Genomic DNA, 22238 nt, shown 5'->3' with positions numbered 1-22238 from the left:
CACATCGATATGGATATATGCTATTAATATCGTTCCTCCAAGAAGAATCCCGGGCCAGCGCGATATTTTTTTCCCTAGTATAGGTTGACAGCTGCAACCAACTGTCATCGGCTCGTCTCATACTAAGCTCAGTTTCTATATAGCACTCGAGCTGTGAACACGTGTTATAACCTCTCTGCGACAACAAAAAGAAATTCGACACTCCGAAAGTTTTTTTTCAACTCTGTGTACAGTTGAATTTTTTCACATTTTCCAATAAATTCATCCTGGAAATATGTTTATAATATTAGTTGAGCCTTTAGATTTCGACACACAAAAGAAATTTTGCACGAATTTACATTGTGTTCATTATCTACCGCCATTTTGCAAATATGAATGTCGGGCCACATGGTTTTTTACATTTGACATGCTAACTTCATATATTTAACGTGTATAAGTGATTTTTCGTGCAGAATTTCAACAACACAATAGTTTTTCAACATTTCCTGATAGTTTCGTGCTCCGAAAAATTTTTTTTAGTCATTATGCCGCGGTACTATCCCAAACAAGAGAAAATTGTTGATTTCGACAACATTTTGGAGGCGATCAAGTCGGTGAAAATACATCACAACAGCGTTCAACAATCTGCGACGGCACACAAAATTCCGAGGACCAACCTGCGTTATATTGCAGCATTTGATGGTGCGAGCATCGACGTTACTACTGCCAATGCCGATGTAATGAAGAATTTGCTGGCTGAAAGCACGACGATGGGCACAAAAACAGTGAGTTCTGCTGGTTTCTTTCTTTTTCTTTCATCGAATAATAAATATTTTTTTTTTATTTCAGATCTTCAACATCGAACAAGAGAAGGCGCTGATAAGCTACATTCTCCAGACCAGCGACATCAACTATGGAATTAGTTTGATGGAGCTTCGTAAGCTCGCGTATGAATTTGCTCGGAAAGTTGGCGCGTCGTATCCGGATCCATGGAACGACAATCAACAGGCGAGTAAGGATTGGCAGTTGGCGTTCATGAAACGCCACAAAAATTTGTCACTGCGAAAACCAGAGCAAGTAAGCCAGAATGTCGATGCATTCTTTGCCAACCTTTCATCCGTTCGCGGTAAGATGCCGTTTGAACCTCACCGAATATGGAACATGGATGAAACCGGGTGCCCGACCGTGCCAACCAGACCTGTCAAAACCATCGCGCGCAAAGGACAAAAGCAGGTCGGCTCATCAACATCAGCCGAAAAAGGCACCAATGTGTCTTTGGCTTTGGCCGTCAGCGCTAGTGGCCAGTCTATACCGCCATTCTTCCTCTTTCCCCGAGTCAACATGAAAGAGATTTTTATGCCTCATGCGAGTCATGGCGCTGTTGGTGTTGCGAACGGTTCCGGTTACATGAACTCTGACGTATTCCCTCAATTCATGCGTCATTTCATAAAGCACACCGGTGCTAATGCCGATTCGCCAACCATGTTGCTGCTGGACAACCACGGTTCGCATTTATCGATCGAGGCGATAGATTTGGCGTTGGATCATGGCATCACGTTGCTGTCTTTTCCGCCGAAATGCACGCACAAAATGCAGCCGCTAGATGTTGCGGTATTTGCACCATGATGACCGTGAAGCATAATGCATGGAAAAAGCCCAACATTGGTGTCACTTTCGAACAAAATCCGGCTTCCGAACAACTGGCATCTACCCGTTCAACCCGCAAATTTTCACTGAAGTTGACTTTGTCGCTTCGGAACTGAGCGGCGAAAATTTGTTCGGTGACGAAGAGAAAGACGCCGACAATCAACGTCGAGTTCTTGCCTCTGGTGATGCCATTGTGACTGCTGCGAATGAGAAGGTGTCAACGTCGGAGGCATCGACAAGTGCCCCAGCTTCAACAAGTGGTGCTGCATCATCGTCGTTGTTTCTTGTTTCGGCTCCACAGCTCCGTGATGCATTGAAATCGGTTGGCCCGTTGAAATTGGGCACACCTGCGCCGAAATCAAAACGTGGCCGCAAGACAATGAAGTCAACGATTTGGCATCGCCTGAGGTTGTCGCAGATCTGCGTGACAAGGCCGAAAAAAAGCGGCAAAAATTGACGAAGGCAGCAGATGAACCAGCAGCCAAGAAGCAAAAAGGCCGTGGCAAATCGAAGACGCCACGGAAGAGAAGCCCGTCTCCGACCGAAACCGACATCGAAGAGGACTTCGATTTTTGCACGATTTGCAAGAAAAAGATGCCGAAGCACGAGAATCGTCAAAACACGGCGCATTGCATCGTTTGTGATCGAGGGGTTCACTTGAAATGTGCCGGACCGAACCCGAACACTTACACCTGCATCCACTGCGAGTCAGAATAATTTTTTTCGCCAATTCCCATTTTTCTTATTATTTATGAATCTCTCTTTCATTTCCATTGGTAAATAAACGTTTTTCATCGGTAGCAATCATGTTTTAATCGATTTACAGGCCCGACATTCCCCACCTTTTTTCAAAATCGCAAAATCAGGTTTTTTGCGCCAATGGCTATAACTTTTAAATTTTTGTAGAATTTTATCAAACCAATGTTATCAAAAGGAAGGTTACGACTCGCACTACAAATCCATGCTTATGGATATGGAACAACAATAGATGCTGTATTTATTAGATATTTTGATAATGTGATGCCTAATACTTTTGTAACATACTTCAGTTATCATCGACCAATTGTTACAGTAATACCGTCGGAGGCAACTTCGAATGTAACTATTACGGAAATGCTTATTGAATAAACTATCTGTCATTATTCTCTGGAAAAAATGCATAATATTGTATTCTTTCATTGTGTACCATATTTAGTTCCTGTCATAATCTGTACTTTTTAACCTATTAGTTGTTTAAAATAATTTCGATGTTTCACATCTGCCAGCTGTCAACTGACAGCTCACTTTTTTTTATTATTGGTGATTTGCTTTCGATTTCTAGAGAAAACTCCAGGAGAAAATCTTTGAATTCGCTAATTGTTGCACTAGGACGAGCATAGCAGCTTACAAAATATATTCCTTGTATATTCGCCCATGTAAAGCCATTATGGGTTTCTTTGAAGCGAGATGTGAAGGCTTATCCTTTGCAGGCCTATATTGTTTCTTTGCCACTTATATCTTTTCAAGTGCTTTCCGAACGTTGAGAATATTGTTCGCTTAATATGGCGACATCTACGTTTTTTTCTAGAACCTTCTGTCTTGTGCTGCAGCGCAATGGTTGAAATTTAGTTACAGTATCTTAATTTTTTCGTTGACTTCAACATATCTGCGTTTTTAGGACAGGCCGTACTCAGAACAAAGTGTTCCCCATTGCAGAGCATATAACTCGGGGAACTCGTGCATTTCTTTGCCACATGACTTGGGGGAGGGGGGCCTATCAATGGGGTTGCAACATTTGTGTACTATATGTCCTAGTTGGAAGAACCTTAAATAGCGGGTAATATGTGAAAATTCCCGGAGACGACAGATAGACCACCCGATCTTTACCCTACCGCACCTAAGTAAAGTTTTGGCACCTCAGCTAGTAGACATATAAGAGCTATTTGAGTGCCACAGATTTTTCCGCAGATTTTTTATATTTTGCTTCCCCAGGATCCCACACTTCTTTTGTAATGCCTCACAGATTTTTTCAGGGTTATCTCATCCAAGTCTTTGCACATAATGGTAATATTATGAGTTTTTGGCTGTATTACGGCCATCTCACCAATAACTCCCTCTAGCTTCCGAACGTGTCGGCTCTCTTTTCTGCTTGATTTTTTAATTCGATTAGTAGGTCTCCTTTGAGGATTTTTCTAATGTACCTCACGTTTGAATCCAGTTCTTCAAGACCTTTGTCACATTTCCCTCCTTTTTTGTTAAGATAATAGCATCCGACCGAGAAGAGAATCAGATCGAAACGATTCTCTTCTCGATCGGATTCATCTTTCTAACTACTTCTATCCATTTCTTGCATGCGAGCTTGTCTCCCAAACTGTCTTTGTGGATGAATTCAGTAACCTAACTATATGTTGCTTGCACTTTATGACTTTATGTTTTTCGGCTTATTCGTTGGTGGCAAATATCCCAATATCTCGCGTGGTCTCTTTAGGGCATTTTTATCACTTTGGATAGGGGATATCTGCTACGCTTTCCCTACCATAACTCTTTTCGACGGATTCTCATGCAAGCTTGTGATACAGCTTACAAGATCACGCATAGCTTGATTAATATGTCTCTGACCAGACATCATGCTTTCGAGCTCTCTAATTTTTTTATCCAGTTTGCAGAAAATATTGTGATTTTCACTATTCTGAAGCTGCTCAGGTTTACCGCCTTTGCCTGTTTGGTCAGCATTTTCACAACTTTTTGCTGATGCAGCAGCGATGGGTTCTTCATGTTTGTCTTTTGCAGGCGTTCTCAAGATTTTTGAGTTCCTCCGAAAAAGATTTTCTGGTGTACATCCCAAGCTAACCTCAGAGGCCATAACTCTGCCAGAAAATAGTTCGGAACACCTGTTATGTACATATGTTATACGAATATATTTGAAAACAGATATATATTTTTAATAGCATTTTGGTTTAGCTGATACTAAATAAGTAAGCCTGTTCAATGATATTTGAACACTATTAATAACCCGCAATACAAAGAAGTTATAAGAAAACTAATAATAAAAAACGTCCAAATAAGTGAAACTCTTCCTTTTACTACAACTATTCGGGCGACAATTAGGACTCAGACAGAGGTTCCAATATGGACAAAATAATATCCATCATCATTCATTATCATTGCGGATAATTACTTTGTGAATAAAGAAATTAGTGAGCTGTTAAAAAAAGGAATTATTAAACCAAGAACACCCCATATAATTCATGTAAATGCTACATCGTACACCCCAGTTGTTTACCACTGTCGTATGACACTGAAAGACGAAGTGAACAAACAATTCGGTCTTACAAGTGTAGATTGTACCTAAGAAAGCAAATGCCTCCGATGAAAAAGGTATCGCATTGTGATTAACTACAGTGAACTACTAACGCAGATAAATGTCCAATTCCTGAAATAAACGAGGAAACGACAAAGTATTATTTGTTTTAGACCTTAAAAATATTTTCCACTAAGTTCCGGTAAAAAACAGCGACATAAAAACCCGTTTTTCCGTAATTAACGGAAAACATGAGTTCACACGTCTTAAAAATGGGCATTCAATTTTCAACTCGCATTGGATGACATATCTCGAGAACATATTGGGATAACGTGTTTTGATATGTGTCCAAAAGAATGTCACTGAAATGTATTATATTAAACAATGACGCACTAGTGTCCTTTATGAAATTGAAAAATAGTATTTTGTCAAAAAGATAATTCTGCGTTACCCAGATTTTAATAAGGAGTTCCATCCTACTACCGACGCTTCTAAATCGCAATAGGTGCTGTCTTATTGCAAGACAACTAACCGATATCATTTCTTTCTAGAACACTAACTAAGGCTGAAGAAAATATCCGGCTAACGAGAAAGAGATGTTGCATTTATTTAGGTACTAAAAGCTCCTAAAACCACCTGTACGTTAAAGCAAAAGTTGAAATATTTACATGCCATCAACTTTTAAGCAGTCACTAAGCAGTTGGAATTGAAATGCCAGAATCAAGAGATTGAAGGCTTATCTTGAAGAATGAAATTTTTTATAAACTAGGAAAAGAGAACGTAGTTATTAGCTGACACTCTCTCAAAAATACTAACAGAACAAATCAATTCTATTTTTTTCACATAGCATAGCGCTGGAAGCTCTAGTCACGACTTTATACCTAACATCTAAGCCCCAATAACCCAATTTTTTCTAAAATTTAGAATTTATTCAATAATAGTATATAGTATGTACTGTATGTTTGCAACAATAAACTTAAAAAATAAAAAAATTCGGAAAAGGCTGTTTTTACCCGACCCCTTAAAATAAGCAACATTTCATGCCCTTAGATGTGTGTATAAGTATATAGTTACATATGAATATATGCAAGTAATTCAGATTACATTCCTAAGTGGTTAAGGGAAGAATACCGGTGTGTAGTTTTAGCAATGCTGACCACTTAACGAAGTTGGAGGAAATTGAAGATGGCATCATTTTACTAAACAACTATAGAGAGAACATAACATGGAATGGCCAGAACTACATATACATACTTGTATGTAGAAGGCAAATTTATCAGATGACTAGATGCGTTTAACAACGAACTATTCAGTAACTTGGGATCAACTCTTCTGAAGCTCCTGGTTGTTAAACAGTTTACATCTAAGGAAACTGAACCACCGAGGATATTATCCCTGGAAGAATTATTGCTATGCTATTGCTACCGCTCTCACTTTGTCGGGAGCCATAGCATAGACTTAGCATAATACATAATGTAAAAGTATGTGTTCTACTCTGCTCCGAGTTTTGTTAGGTAAAAAACTATAGCTGTAGCGAGAGCAAAAAATGAAATGCTGCGCTATGCTCTGGCGTTGCGGTAGCAAAAAATTAGGAGCGGTAGCAGAGCGGAGCTAATGAAAATTTTCATGTGCTACAGCTCCCGCAACGATGTGCCATACATTTTAAGACCGGTGGAGGAACAAAAAATTCAATATCTTCGAAATGGTATGAATGAACAAAATTTTTGTGCAGATTATTAAAGGTGAATATTTTCTGCGTTGTGTCACATACTTTTCAATTTTTTTAGCGTGAAGAACACTTAACAAATTTCAATTGTTTAACAAAAAATTATGTAGAATATTATTATTTAAACAAAAGGACCATGAAAAAATATTTATAATAAAGCACGAATATTTTTCTTTGACTTCACAAAATTTCATCGATTTATCTCCAGTAGTTTATGAGAAAATAATTTTACGATTTTATCGTGCTCTTCAATTGCAAAGGCAAACTAACGAAATAAATTAGACATTCGGTTAAGGGTTGTTCCTCTTTATTGGCGTATACACCTTTTACGCGGTTATAGCCGAGTTTACAACAACACGCCAGTAGTTTCTTCTTTTTGCAATGCAGCGCCAATTCGAGATACCAAGTGCAGCCAGGTCCTTCACCCCCTGGTCTTTCCAACGGAGTGGAGGTCTCTTTCTCTGTTTCTCTCGGCGGATACTTTCAGAGCTGGAGTGTTTTCGTCCATTCGGACGACATGACTTAGCCAGCGTAGCCCATCTTTGCCATTTTTCCAAGTGTCTTTCTGAGGTATTTTCGGCACTTTCTTTTGTGCGGTCGTTTGTTTACGCAATTAGTTACACTGTTTTTGCCTGGCGCGTGTGCATAGCGGTCGTAAAATTGTTTGTGCGATTGGCGGATGCGTTGTTATTGCTCGGTTTAGTGGCCGCGAATAGCGGTAAATTTAATTCTTTTTGTAGGTAATATATAATATATAGGTGATCACGTTGTGGTTGTTGGCGGAAACTTTGGACAATTATAGTTTGGAGACGTGTTGTTCGTACTTTTGCTGACTGGACTACCAATCAGGAGTACTGTGCTGAGCATCTGGTATTCAGTTGTCTCTGTGGCAAGAGCATCAGGACAGGAATGCCATAAAGGTGTCTGTTCAGTGTTGGAGATTATGACATCCGGTGCGAACCAACGGTCGTAACAGCGTACCGTTCAGCCCACGTTGCGATTTGGTCGACACAGGACGGTTAGGGGGATATTGTCCGTCCGGCTGCCAATAGTGGCCTTAGTCAAACTCTTGGGTCGAGTTTTGGGCTGTGCCCCGGCGACCCCCCAGTAAGGGGGGCAACTTATGGGGTTGTGCTCAAGATTAAGTAGCTTGCAATTTCCTCTAAGGAAGTAATTAAAAAAGTGTTTAAGGAGGTAGGTCCTGGGAGTGAGAATTCATAAAGCACGGCCTCTTAGGGGTGGTGGGACGGTTATTCGCACTCTCTCCGTTTTGGAGAGCGAGAAGGTGCCGACCAACGCAAAGTTCGGGGAAGTGGGGTTGTAACTGGCTGTCAGTCGTAAGTTGGGTCCTCCAGTTGTGGTCCAAGGGGTCCATATGGAGAACTCCCATGATGAATTCATGGAAGCGCTACTCCGGCTGAACTAGGATTAAGGTCCGTGGAACATGCCCCCTGGTGGTAGCACCAATACCACCCTGGAGGGTACGGACAAAATGATGTTCGCTCTCCTGGAGGCAGTTAGGTCCTATATTAAGTGGTCCTCCTTTCGTGTACCACCAGCTTCGTCGCTATCTCTTTCTATGCATGGGTTTCGACCATAGAGTGACTGAGTGTAAGGCCAAATCAGGCGTCTATTGGAGGCGCGGTCAGGAAAGCTGGTTACCGGTTCGCGGGACTAACTGCCAGTTTGTCAGTTGAATATGGAGTTGCAATGCAACCGAGTTCCGGACACAATGCACGGCAGAGGTTTTATATGGGCGTCGGACCCTAACAAGGTGGTAAGTGCGTCTTTTTCACACTGCCAATTGGTACTGAAAATGCCGGGCATTTTCAGGCCGCTGACCAACGCATTGATTTCATCCGCTGTGCTTTTGAGCGCCGTAGAGTAAGGCTGTCGTCAGGAGGTACCCACGTTAAACACACCGGACTTGTCAACAGTGACAGAGCCTTACATTTGATGTTGAGGAGGCTTATCCCACGGTAGTTGGCGCCGCTTGTGGAGTCTCCCTTTTTGGGCGTTAGGCAGAGCACACTTAAATTCTAATCGTCGGGTGTGCTTTCGTCTGAACATATTCTACAAAAGAGCTGATGCATGCTTCTTATCCGTTCTTCCCTGCCGTAGTCGAATAGCTCGGCCGGCAATCCATCGGTGATCGCCAATTTGTTGTCCCTCAGACGGGTAATTGCTATTCGAACTTCTTAGTGTTCGTGTAATGGAACGTTTACTATATCGTCATCGAATAGAGAATCGGGTTCGCCTTCTCCTGGTGTTATGCTTTCACTACTATTCAGCAGGCTGGATAGACAATCGGTATCTATCCCATCGCGCGTAACGTTGCGAGGTACGCAAACTGTTTTCCTTCCACTGCGACATGGCACTACTCATTGCACCAGCTATTCTTTCGCATTTTACGAAAACCAATAGTTTCGTTGGAAGCTGTACGTAAGGAGCTTAAAATGCCGTCCCACAGTTCCCTTATACAAGTTGTTGACGAGTGATCTCAGAGAGCAGGGGTGCTAGTCGAATAGAAAATTGAAAAAGTTAAACTTCTCTACAATTACTTCGGAAATAAATAAAACAAGTAAGGAAGGGCTAAGTTAGGGTGTCATCGAACATTTTATACTCTCGCATGATAAAGTGATAAACGAGATTTCATTTTCCGTCATTTACATATTTTTTTATTTTACTGTAAAATTAATTAGATTAGTAGCTCCTGAGATATGGTTTTTGGTCAATAAGTGGGCGACGCCACGCCCATTTTCAATTTAAGAAAAAAGCCTGGGCGCAGCTTCCTTCTGCCATTTTTTCCGTAAAATTTAGTGTTTCTGACGTTTTTTGTTAGTCGGTTAACGCACTTTTAGTGATTTTCAACATAACCTTTGTATGGGAGGTGGGCGTGGTTATTATCCGATTTCTTCCATTTTTGATCTGTATATGGAAATGCCTGAAGGAAACGACCTTATAGAGTTTGGTTGACATAGCTATAGTAGTTTCCGAGATATGTACAAAAAACTTAGTAGGGGGCGGGGCCACGCCCACTTTTCCAAAAAAATTAGGTCCAAATATGCCCCTCTCTAATGCGATCCTTTGTGCCAAATTTCGCTTTAATGTATTTATTTATGGCTTAGTTATGACACTTTATAGGTTTTCGGTTTTCGCCATTTTGTGGGCGTGGCAGTGGGCCGATTTTGCCCATCTTCGAACTTAATCTTCTTATGGAGCCAAGAAATACGTGTACATTACGTTTCATCATGATATCTCAATTTTTACTCAAGTTACAGCTTGCACGGACGTACGGACGGACAGACAGACATCCGGATTTCAACTCTACTCGTCACCCTGATCACTTTGGTACATATAACCCTATATCTGACTCTTTTAGTTTTAGGACTACAAACAACCGTTATGTGAACAAAATTATAATACTCTCCTTAGCAACTTTGTTGCGAGAGTATAAAAATGGCTGATGAGGCAGCATTAACAGTAGATTTTATTGCGCGCCTAATTGCGGAAAGTAATATATCATTAAGGTAGGAAAATGATAGATTAAGGGCACAAGTAGATATAGAAACACATAGAGCTACAGATTATGAAACACAAACCTCAAACGACAACATTAAGTGTCTTTAATCTCCGGATATATGGAATAAAATCACTATCAAAATTTTCAGGAAAAAAATGCTTACGTTAGTTGGCGAGAACCAGCTCATCACGCTATGAGCCTACACACTAGCCCTGGTCCAGACCAACGGTCTGATACACTTAGTCGAGACCAATGGTGCTTGGCTAGGCCAAGTGGTGTTTACATACATTTGTATGGAAATACGTGTTGTATTTACGCTCTTATATGTACAATATAGATACATTTTTGAAATTTCTTACCTCTCGATTTGATTGAAATCAAATTGACTGCCTTGTTCACGCTTGGTGTGGCAATAGCATTCACAAAAAATGTAACATTTTGAGAAAGATTCCATTTTTCTTAGCCTTTAAAACGCTCTAGCGGCTAAAGTATTTGACCTAGATAAACATACAAACCAATTTGGACATGTAACGAACATGAAAACAGATAAATCAACCGTGCGAAGTGATAGAAACATACCAAAGTTCATATATTTTCATACCAAATATATGGGGTCTAGCTAAGCACCATTGGTGCACTAAGGTGTAATATTATAATATCCTTTTTTCGTCCTTTTCGATACGATATCCTTGAATTTTTTTTCTGAATTTTATAGACAATAAAATTTTAGGAAGCTACCTGGAAGCGCAAGTCGTTTGCTACACTCTAAATATATTTAAATAACATTTAAAAACAAAATATGCCTGGCCAGACCCGAGGGTCTCGATGAGGGCTCGAGGATGTAGAAAGTATTTTGAAAGTTTTACTATTAAATTATTAAAATTATTATTATTATTAAAATTACGCAGAAGCAAACAACACATTAACCAACTACGGTGTTAAACTTTGATGCAATAATTGCTCGTCTTGATTTTGAATATTCGGACAACCGTCCTATTCACATTATAGAACAAGAAATGAGCGTTTTACGAAAAGACTCTATGTCGGACAATGAGTATTATAATTTAGTTAACAAAAAACTAACACTAATGACAAATAAAACTATTATGACATATGGTGGTAACGCGTTCATAACCAAAGCGCTTAACAAAACGTATAGCGACCAGACAGGTTTAGGCATGTTAAATTCAAATCCGAAGTCAGTTTTCTTCTATCACGTCAAGTTTTTTTGCTACAGCTTATAGTAATGAGACCACTTCCTGCAGTGTGCTGCTTAGATCATAAAACGGGGTACGCTCTTCTATAGACGGAAGTTAAATTTTTTTTATTTGGAATAAGTGAATATCGCTGTAGGAGAATAGCAGCAGATTATGCTTGTGACGACAATCGTCTAGACCAGTGTTTCCCAAAGTGGGCGATAATGCCCCCTTGTGGGCGCTGCAGGTGTTAAGGGGGGCGGTAAGAGACCCAGAAAGAAAATGAGGGCAATGTGTAGAGGTCTGGGGGGTTATTTGTAATTTTATTTAGCTAGGAGACCTCTTAGACAACGACTACATGAGCTCTCGACTCTCAACAACAACTTGTGAACATCAACTAATATGAATTAAAAGATTGCTCAAACTCGGTTCTACATATATTTCTCTCCGCGTAGTTCATATATCTGTCCTATTTTATTGAATATAGAAAAAATTAAAATCATGTCAATCGGTCGCTCCGTTTCATAACGGGCATCTCGACAGGATAGAATTTATAGAATACTAACTGTCAAACGTATTGCTATTGCCATTGCCAAAACTGTATGTGGGCACTTGCTATCATAATATAATCATTTGCGCAAAGGTGGAGGGTAGGTAGGTTCGAGCTGAAGTAGCGAATGCTTTGAGCTCTTGAATAATTTATTTTATCACTTGCGAAATGACGTCGGGTAGGTAGCTGATGTAGCGCACGTTTTGAGCTTTTGAACACCTTAAATCTTTTATGTGGAAAATAAAAAAAGGATCTTTATCCTTTCTTACAAATGTATTTCTGGGAAAAATAAGATAATACGAAAAGGAGAAAGATCCTTTTTTTTACAAATGTATTTCTAGGAAAAATAAGAATTCATATTTTTGGACTACTATATAATAATTGTGCTTAAGCATTCCTATATAAACAATGTAATATTTATTTTATATTCATTTGTGGTTTTGCGCGCAATAGATGAGCATTACTTACGCCTCCTTTACACTATTCGCGAAGTTAAACGTATTTCTCAAGGCAAAACAATGTCGGAAGTAAAAAAGAAGAGACGGCAATACTGTGCGGAATACATTAAATTCGGATTCATTGAAAATCCCACAAACCCATCCTCGCCTTTGTATCTTCTATGTCTAAAAACATTTTCGAATGAAGCAATGAAGCCTTCAAGACTGCAAGATCATTTGAATAAAATGCATCCAGATAAGAGAGACAAGAATGTAGCATATTTTCAAGACCTAGAGAAGAAGCATAATACTCAGCCAAGTGTAGCAAAACTATTTTCGGCGGCTGCTAAGCAAGATGACGACGGATTTCGAGTTTCGTACAATATCTCTTTGTTAATTGCTCAAAAAGGCAAACCACATAACATCGGAGAAGAGTTAATATTGCCAGCAATAAATGAAGTAATAAAGTAGATATTATCCGAAAAATTCCTTTGAGTAATAATTCTGTGCAAAGACGAATTGATGAAATGGCTGAAAAAACTGAAGAATCATTGTGCGATCACCTGAGGTGAAGTCAATTTTCAATTCAGCTGGATGAGTCCACTTTACCAACTAATGAAGCATTGTTGTTGTCTTACGTGAGTTTTATTAAAGATGAGAAAATATGTGAAGAACTATTTATTTACTACATTTGGTTTTCTAGAAATTTAGAGACTGATACAAAAGGCAAAACCATATTCAATATATTGGAAAAGTTTTGCGATGAGAAAGAAATTCCTTTGAAAAATATGATTTCAGTTGCTACGGATGGCGCTCCTGCTATAACAGGGTGCCATAAAGGCTTCATAGCGTTCTTAAAAAATAAAATTCCAGATGTCCTTGGTGTACATTGCGTTATTCATAGTTCATTCATAGTCACATTTAGTTGCTAGAAACTTAAGTGAAAAACTATTTCAATCACTGCCATATGTCATCAAAGCAGTCAATAAAATCCGCAACAGCTCTTTGAATGACAGGTTATTTCATCAGCTTTGTGTTACTAATGACGAGGATTTCAATCGTTTGTTGTTTCATACTGAAGTTCGTTGGCTATCAAGAGGCAATTGTCTGACTCGATTCTACAACCTGTTTGACTCTGTTATAGAGGTCTTGGAAACTAAATATACAGAATTTCAAGACAAGCTCATAACATCAAAGAATGATATAGACCTGTATAAATTGTTCAACGACATGAATCTCCAACTGCAGGGCGATAAACTAAATTTAATTAAAACAAAAAACGTCATTGCAGCTTTCGCAGCCAAACTGCTTTTACACAAAAAGAATCTGGGCAGACGTGAGTTTCACAATTTTCCGAATTTATCAGTATCATGCAGTAAAGACGAATTGTTTGCCTACTGCCAACATTTGGAAAACCTCCACATTGACTTCACAGAACGATACCAGGACATTTTGAACTTGGAAATACCAGACTGGGTATTGGATCCGTTTTCAAATGTCAACACAGCAAAGTCACCGCAGCTGGAAAAGAACTTATAGAATTGACAACAAACGAGGAAATAAAAATCAAGTTCAAAAATGGTTACCAAGAATTTTGGCTACAAAAACCGATCCCGCAGTTGTACCCTGGATTGTGGTCAATCGTTCAACGATTCTTGATAGCATTCCCATCCCATCGTCACATTTGTGTGAATGTGGATTCAGTGCTTTGACAACAATGCTTACTAAAAAGAGAAGTCGTTTGCTTGTTACCGATCTTGGCGACTTGCGCCTGTTCTTGGGATTAGAACCTGATATTAACAAACTTATGCCCGGTTTCACAGTCCATACTTAAGTTGTGCTGAAGATAAAACAGGAAAATAGTGTTTTACAGTTCAGACTTAAGTTATGCTTAACTACTAAAAATGGGAGACTTAAGCAGTGCTTAAGTAACAGCTGATTTTTGTTTTGATTTGTTTTGTATTTCCAGTTATTTGTCAAAAGAAGAATAATAAGAAATAAGAAGTTATTTTTTGTGAAAAAATATGAAATCGGATTGGGATTTGCAGCTGTTCCAATAGGTGCTCCGACTCGCTGGTGGTAAAATTTGGCGTTTTTTTGTTGTTTTCATCCATTTTCGATATATATTTCCTTTTATATATTGTCTGTTACTCGTATAATTTAAATATTTCAAACATATTTTTATGGATGACATTTGTAAAACATATGTTGCCCATAACGTTGCCATATATCATTTTAAAATTTTATAGAAATTTAGCCTTGACTGTGAAACCCAAATGACTACTCAGTCCGAAACAATGCTTAGCTAAGATTTTATTTGGGCACAACTTAAGTGTGGACTTTGAAACCGGGCATTATTAAACAGCATCAGATTCATCCTTCACATTATTTTTTATATATGGATCGATTATTTTAGTTTTATTTTTAATAAAATATTCTCTGTTTTAATACTATAAAGTTGTGTTTCAATAAACATTCTTATTGGCAGGTGGAGCCCGTATGAGTTAACTTGAGACCTAAGCGCCGTTGTATGTTACCTACTGCGCTCAGGTTTCAAGTTGCTGGTTATAGTAAAAGTTTCGTTTAGAATTCTCCGTTGATATACATACATATATAGGTCACAATAATTAATTTGAAGTTATAGTGGTTTTTAAAAAGGTGAAAAAATGGGGGCGCTAAAAAAATATTTATTCTCAAAGTGGGCAGTAGACAAAATAAGTTTGGGAACCACTGTTCTAGCATATCTTTTATTTGTTTATTTACTTCCGCTTTTTGTACTTCTGGGTACCTATAGGATTTAACGTAGATGGGATCTTCATGAATAGTTTTTATTTTGTGTTTAATTCTGTGAGTGAATGTGAGCTTCTCACCTTCCTTGTAAAATAAAGTTTTGTGTTTCTTCAGTAATTTATTCAATTTTTCCGATTCTTCATTATTTAAATGGTTGAGTCTGAATATGTTAGTAAATTTGCCATCATCGACTTTCAACTCGGTTAGTAAGTTAGTGTGTGTATAATTTTTAACAGTGTTGAAAAACTTGTATATATGTCCCTGTAAACTAATCGTATTATTTTTTAAATCGATCTTAGAGTTGAGTTGGCGAAGGGTGTTGTAGCCCAATAATCCGTCGTAATTATCGGAGAAATTATAAACGTAAAACGTCAGTTTGTGGTTATGGTAATTGTGGAAAACTCCTTGAATTTGTTTAAGTAATACCTTTCCTGTAACTGTTTTTAATAATATTGGTTCAACTTCAACAATTCTACTACTAAGAACTTCGGGCTTAATTAAACTATCAGAAGACCCCGTATCTATAATAGACGCGGGTTTGAAGGCTGACATGTCGAAATTATAATAGAGAAAAGTGTACGAACTGCAGTGGCTAATGAAGAAGCTATTGCATCCGCTAGCGTTTGATTCCAGTGACTGTCGTGTTCAAGCAATTGCAATTGTTGACATGCTTCTCGAAATGTTGCACAAATGGTACCATCTACAGTCCTCAATGATTCAAATGAAGTTGAACCGCGTACATTAATCAAAAGCAAACGTAGGTAAAAGCAATCATCGTTCTTTGGATGGATTGTGTAAATTTTTCCCAATGCATCAGTTGAAAAAACACCAGGATAACCATCTACCGGATGGCCGTTCTTCCTGCGCAACCATTTCTTCGACGATGCATTCCATGTATAATACCGAGGCATCTCCGAGTAAAGCAATGTTCTCGCGAACGGATCACTGGCGCAAGTTGCAAAGAAACTTGTTAAAGTGGTTGCTGGTGGTATTTCCGTTCGGTGTACTATGTTCTCTGCGTTGAAATAAACTCGATGGCCATTCTCCAAATGAGCTGCCAGATGCACAACAGTAGGATGGCGTTCATGAATTGCAAATGAAAATATTCTCCAGATTGCTTCATTGCAGTTCACATATCTGCCCATTTGAAATTTGCTAATTTCATCTCGTTCAACGCCAAAAACCGCCATATCGCTTCCTTTGGTGACATATTTGCAAACATATTTCATTGATTTTATTGAACTGCCTTAGACAAAATTGGCGAATATGGAACGATCCATGTGTTATCAACCACGAAATTCTTTCCTTTCAATTGAGTGATCAATGTTCTGCCATTGTCAGCGGGTGAGCGACGCCGATAGGGACGGTATCCGTCGTTTCCAGTTTGAGTTTCCGAAATAAAAGCACGGGGATAGCGTTTTTTGCATTTACTGTCCGACATACAAACCGAAGATGGATCGTGTTCTCCGCATGGCCCATGAACCATATTGGCCATCACCACTTCGTGCAACTCTGGATCTATTTCAACATCAAGAATTTCGGCGGAAATGATGTCATCAATTTGATCAGGTGTAATTTTCTCCACCATCCAAAGAAGAATGTGTGCGTGGGGCAAACCTCTCTTCTGCCACTCCACTGAGTACATCCTCGAACAGTGCCATATACACGTTGTTTCGTAATAAAGTCCATCAAACATCTGAGTTTTTGTTTAAACACGCGTGCTGTAACGTCGTGGCGATCGCTTGGTGATTGACCGGGATGCAATAGATTCGTAATGTCTGGCCATTTTGGATTGCAAGTAAATGTAACAAACAAATCCGGCCGTCCATAATTGCGCACGTAAATCATCGCATCCTGGGAGTACTCATGCATGTATCTAGGACTGCCAATGTATGTCGATGGCAAAATATAGAGTCAACCAATATCTGTAATATCCGCATCACCATTCATTGCATCTCTTAAGTGAATATACTCTTCAGATCGCAACTTCGACTGATTGTATCGCATGTAATTAAGTCGTTCTGTCTCAACTTTAACGTACATGTCAACTGCACACTGTTGAAATAACCGTCCATATCTCAGTAAGCGGTTGTCATAGTTTTGGCGAATCATCATTCGATATGCGTAAAACTTCATTGAACTGACGTTTTTATTTGTCTCGACACCTAAAAGCTTAAATTACCTATATGAAGTAGCAAAACAAAATTTTTTTTTACTAACCATTCACCGGATTTATCATCTTATATCCTAAGTGATATCCGTCTTCTCCACGGCAGAACATGAGCGGATATTGCATTGCGTCGTAAGACCGATGTGTCTCACTTATCCGTTTTAGTGCGTTTTGATTTCTACGTTTGATAACAATATCACGCGACTGCAAATTTTCTCCAACAACAACAACTGATATTTCGCTAACTGTAGGTGCATTATATTGTCTTTCATGTGTCGTCTGTTGGTCTTTTGTCCGCTTGTATGATTATTTTATGATCATCTGTTGGCATACTTTCCAACGAAATCGTAAACAGTTTAATGAGGCCATTGAGTTCGTCGAACATTTGCTGCAATTCTTCGATTATTTCTCTTTTCGTTGTTTTAAAGATAGCACAACGCCGATTTACTTCATCATGTGAATCTCCCAGAAAGTAAATTTGGAGATATTTGTGTTCTTGATCTGGATGCGGCAACAGCGATCCAGCGAAATGAAAAATTTGCCAATGAACCTGTATAATTGGAGGAAAGCTCTGTAGTTTCTGTCGAATATTGTTTGGCAAAAATACCTTAAACGTTGGATTGTAGTTTTGTTCATTTACAATTTCACCGCCAAACGACGTCATTTGAAAACAATCGTTGTACATTTTAGTGTGCTTTAAGAAATGGCTCGAGTGAGGAGATTCACCGTAAAGCAGCTGGAACAATGGTTGTGGTGGTGGAAGCAATTCTGTGAACTTAAGCTTTCCCCCGTCGCAACATAACCCTGGCGGTTCATTTTTAAATTTGACTGCATTGCAATATTGACAAACTACTGACATCTGACCGATTTGAACAGATGCGCTATATTGAATGTTTGGATCATATCGAAAACCTGCCCGTTCAATGTTCACAAAAGAAAGATGTTGCCGCTGTTGTCGTCGAATAATAGCATGTTGTGATCTTACTTCATCACTTTGGCGAGTACGAACTTCCCTTCTTCTCGATCGTTGTTGCTGATTGTGAACTTCCCTTCTTCTCAATCGTTCTTGCTGATTGTATGTTTGGTTGACATCTTCTAACTGGTGCGTGCTATTCTCCAGCAGTCTATTTCGTGGTGATACCCTCTCAATAACACTTCCAATTTGACGTGCTCAGCTATTTCGTGTTCTCCTTGCGGCCTGGCAACTCCGAGAGTGTTACCATACGTACTGATTCTTGGCATCGTTACAAATATCTAACTGGAAATGATCATTCATTTGCATAAAGTTCATATCAGGTTTTACGGACGGTGGAAAATGCCTTCCGCATCGTCGGTGCTATCGTCACAGCAGCGGTATGTGCCACTTGCAGGTCACTAAAAACCCCCCCTCTAAGGAACCGTCGCCCACCCTGGGACCGCGTTTGCATTACTTCAGGGTGGCGTTCCATTTTTCTCATTGAGAGATTTACATCTGCGTACCTGCGTCCAGGTCTCGCTTTTTGATGCGAAGCACGATTGCTGCGTATTTCTGGATAATCCCCCAGTTTGTTTCGGTCTCCAACATGACGCTGATTACATTGTCAGCGTTTATTGGCCCGACCAGGTCTTCTACGACGGTGCGTTCTCCTTGACAGCGCTCACATTCGAAGAATGTGTGTTCAGCGTCGTCCTCTGTCGCGTCGTTGTATGGGCATGACGGCTCTTCGACTTCTCCCATTCTGTAGAGGTACTTTTTGAAGTATCCGTGGCCGGATAACAGCTGAGTTGTGTAAAAGTCTACTTCTCCGACTTTACGACTTGTCCATAAATCTAGGTCTTTTATCAGCCTGGCCGTCCATCTGCCGCGACTTTCATTCTCCCATCTTTGTTGCCATGATGTTATCGTATCTTTCCTTATTTGTTGAATTGCGCCCATGTTATTGCCGGGTGATTTCTTTAGCTCCCACAGCTTTTTCCTTTCATATGCCAGTAGGTCGATTGGAGCATTGCAGCTAATAACTAATACTGCGTCGCCTGATACTGTTCTGTAGGCTGATGCAACTCTGAGGGCTGCGGTGCGGTACACTCTGGCCACTGCCTTACGCCGGTTTTCCTTTTTAAGCGCGTCTGCTCAGATTTCGGCTCCGTATAATAGGACGCTGATTGTCGTCGACATTAGGAGCTTTCTCTTTCCTTGGCTGGAGCCTCCTATGTTAGCCATTAATTGGCTCAGTTGAGACGTGATCTTCACTGCCTTACCTGCGGCGTGCTGGATTTGCACGCAGAAGGTTAGTCTGGGGCCCAGTCTTACGCCTAAGTAGTTAACTGCCTTTTTTGTCCTAAGAATATCCGCAGTCGTGTGCATGCTTATCTCGAGAGGTATGTGCTTGTTTGTTAGCAGCAGTAGCTCAGTTTTCTCCGTAGCGAGCTGGAGGCTGTGTGTGTCGAGCCATGCTTGCGTCCGTATCATGACCTGGTTCAGTTTTCTTCTCGCTTCTTCTGTATCCCTCGCTGTGATTACTGCTGCAATGTCGTCCGCATAGCCAATTAGATACGATTCATCTGGCATTTCTAGTTTTAATATTTCGTCATAACTAATGTTCCACAGGTCTGGGCCTAGAATGGATCCTTGTGCTGCCCCTGACGTCACTGCTTTTTGTCGTGATCCCTCTTTAGTTTCGTACAGCAGTTTCCTGTTACTTAGGTAGCTCCGCACCACAGCCCTGAGGTAGTCAGGTATATTGAAGCTATTTTCGAGGGCGTCGATCATATCTACCCATCTAGCGCTGTTGAAGGCATTTCGTACATCTAGAGCCGCCAGCAACATTATTCTTTAGTATTTATACCATCTGCGCTGTACTGCTTCTACGCTTTCTATGACGCATTTTATGGCTCCTATGGTTGATCTGCCGGGTCTAAAGCCGTGTTGTCTAGGCGACAGTCCTCCAGCTTCGTTGTTAGCCGCTTCGAGTCTGGGTTTAAGTAGGCTTTCGTACAGCTTTCCCGCTGCGTCAAGCATGCATAATGGCCGGTATGCTGATGGCGAATTAGGGTCTCCTTTTCCCTTACTGATTAGCCCCAACCGTTGCTTTTTCCAGGGTTCAGGGAATATTCCGGCTTCAAGGCAGGCGTTGTACATATTCAGTAGTACTCCTGGGCGTTCTGCAGCGATTATTTTGAGGACTTCTGCTGGGATCCCGTCCGGGCAGGTGATTTGTTCGCCTTGAGCTTGCCGGTGGCTACTTGCAGCTCTTCAAGGGTGAACTGAGGAATTTCCGCGGTCACGATGTGTTCCATTTTGGCAGCGGTTACGTCAGGTAGCTTTGCTCGAGCGCCGAGTTTTTTCATCACTATTTTGTACCCTAGCCCCCAGGGGTTTCTGTTTATATCCTCCCATTTTTTCTTTTTACTGTCGTCGATGGCGTGCTTCAGCTCCTTTTTTGCTGCTTTGTATTGCTCGGCTTCTTGGGGTGCGGCTCCTCTGCGCCTGGATCTCGTGTAAGATCTGCGAAGGCGGAGGCATGTGCGTCTGAGTGCGGCGATGTTTTCAGTCCACCAGTAAACTGCTGCTTTACGTTTGCTGTGGGTAGCCTTGGGCATTGATTTTTTGCAGGCTTTGGTTATATTACGCATTGTGTGCTCAACTGGTTTTCTTGCTATAAGGGAGGGGTCGCTAGATGGGTTCTGCTCGTCTATTGCGGCGATCAGTTTCGATGTGTCTAGCTTCGAAATATTCCACTTTCGTGTTCCACTATATTTGCTGAGCTGGTGAGCGATTCTTCCAGTGTCGATCATGAAAGAGATGTACTGATGATCACTGCCAGTGTAGTCCTCCAGGACTTTCCAATTATTTATTGAGCCTGCCATGCGTTCTGTTGATAGGGTGATGTCTGGTGTGGTTTCCTCGCTGAGCACTATTAGACCTAGCCGCGCAGCCATTTCTAGAATTCTCTTTCCTCTCGAGTCAGTGTTTGGCATACCCCACTCTACGGCTCTGGCGTTTAGGTCTCCGGCGATAATCAATTGGCCTTCTATAGTCCTGGCTGTATCCTTTATATTGTCGAGCTTTTCTTGGAATGCCTGTGTACTATCACTTGGCGTCAAGTAGCAGCTGATTACTGTAAAAATTTCCCACTTGGCCCACACGAAACCGTTGCCGTTCCCATTGCTTACAGTGGCGCCGTTACTCCCTGGTGGTAGCCATATAGCGGCGGTTGAGCTGCTATCTTCTAGCCATGTACCTCTCTCTTTCTTTTTGTACTGCTCGCTTATGATGATTATCTCGTAGTCATTTTCCATCACCATTTGCGAGAGTAGTGCGTCAGCGGCCTTGCATCTATGCATGTTGGCTTGTAGGATCTTCATCTGTTTCGGTAATTCCTATATACCGAGCATTTTACGGAGCCCGGAATGTGATCGGCTTTTTCGAGTTTTGCATCTTCGCAGAGGCAGCATGAAGGGGGCTTTGTGCACTCTTTTAATTTATGCCCTGGTTGGCCGCATTTAATGCAGACACCTTGTCCTCTTCTATCGGGCCCTTTGCAATCCCAGGTTAAGTGCCCTGGCCCAAAGCACCGGAAGCACCTTTTGGGGGTTTCTTTTAGCCGCAGTCGGCAATAAACCCATCCAATTTTGATGCGTGCCTGTCGCATCAGTGTGTCTGCCCTATCTTGGTCCATCGTTATGTATGCCCTTACCTGCTCTCTTGTGTTTGGAGCTGTTATATTAATTAATAAGTCATCGGTGGGGTCTTGTAGCGCTTCTTTGACAGCGGCTGCAACTTCCTCTTTTGTGGTGAGCGAGTCGAGGTCTCTGATTTCTATGGTAGCCTTAGTTTTAAGGTCGGCGACAGTTGCAGTCTCTTTAAGTGTGGACTTAAGTGCCTCACAGAAGCTGGCCTTTGTGGACTGCCCCTTCTCTAGCTCTAGTAATAGGGCCCCGGCTCTTGTTTTGCGGATCCC

At 40.7% G+C, this 22238-nt stretch overlaps 2 protein-coding genes across 2 annotated transcripts; one reads left to right on the top strand and one right to left on the bottom strand.

Moving 5' to 3' along the window:
- Nucleotides 1–662: 662 nt before the first annotated feature.
- Nucleotides 663–1605, top strand: LOC126764628 (uncharacterized). Its single transcript, XM_050482294.1, has 2 exons — nucleotides 663–764; nucleotides 829–1605. Exons 1-2 carry the CDS (start codon nucleotides 720–722, stop codon nucleotides 1603–1605), a joined length of 822 nt encoding a protein of 273 aa, XP_050338251.1. The 5' UTR covers nucleotides 663–719.
- Nucleotides 1606–20448: 18843 nt separating this feature from the next.
- On the bottom strand, nucleotides 20449–21621 carry LOC126764627 (uncharacterized). The gene has a single exon (XM_050482293.1). The coding sequence runs from the start codon at nucleotides 21619–21621 to the stop codon at nucleotides 20449–20451; it is 1173 nt and encodes a 390-aa protein (XP_050338250.1).
- Nucleotides 21622–22238: the final 617 nt, after the last annotated feature.

Source organism: Bactrocera neohumeralis, unplaced genomic scaffold (genome assembly GCF_024586455.1).
Source record: "Bactrocera neohumeralis isolate Rockhampton unplaced genomic scaffold, APGP_CSIRO_Bneo_wtdbg2-racon-allhic-juicebox.fasta_v2 cluster09, whole genome shotgun sequence".
In the NCBI taxonomy this organism is placed as follows: Eukaryota; Metazoa; Arthropoda; class Insecta; order Diptera; family Tephritidae; genus Bactrocera; species Bactrocera neohumeralis.
Note: the sequence above shows the minus strand (reverse complement) of the source record. Positions and strands in the feature narration are given on the sequence as shown.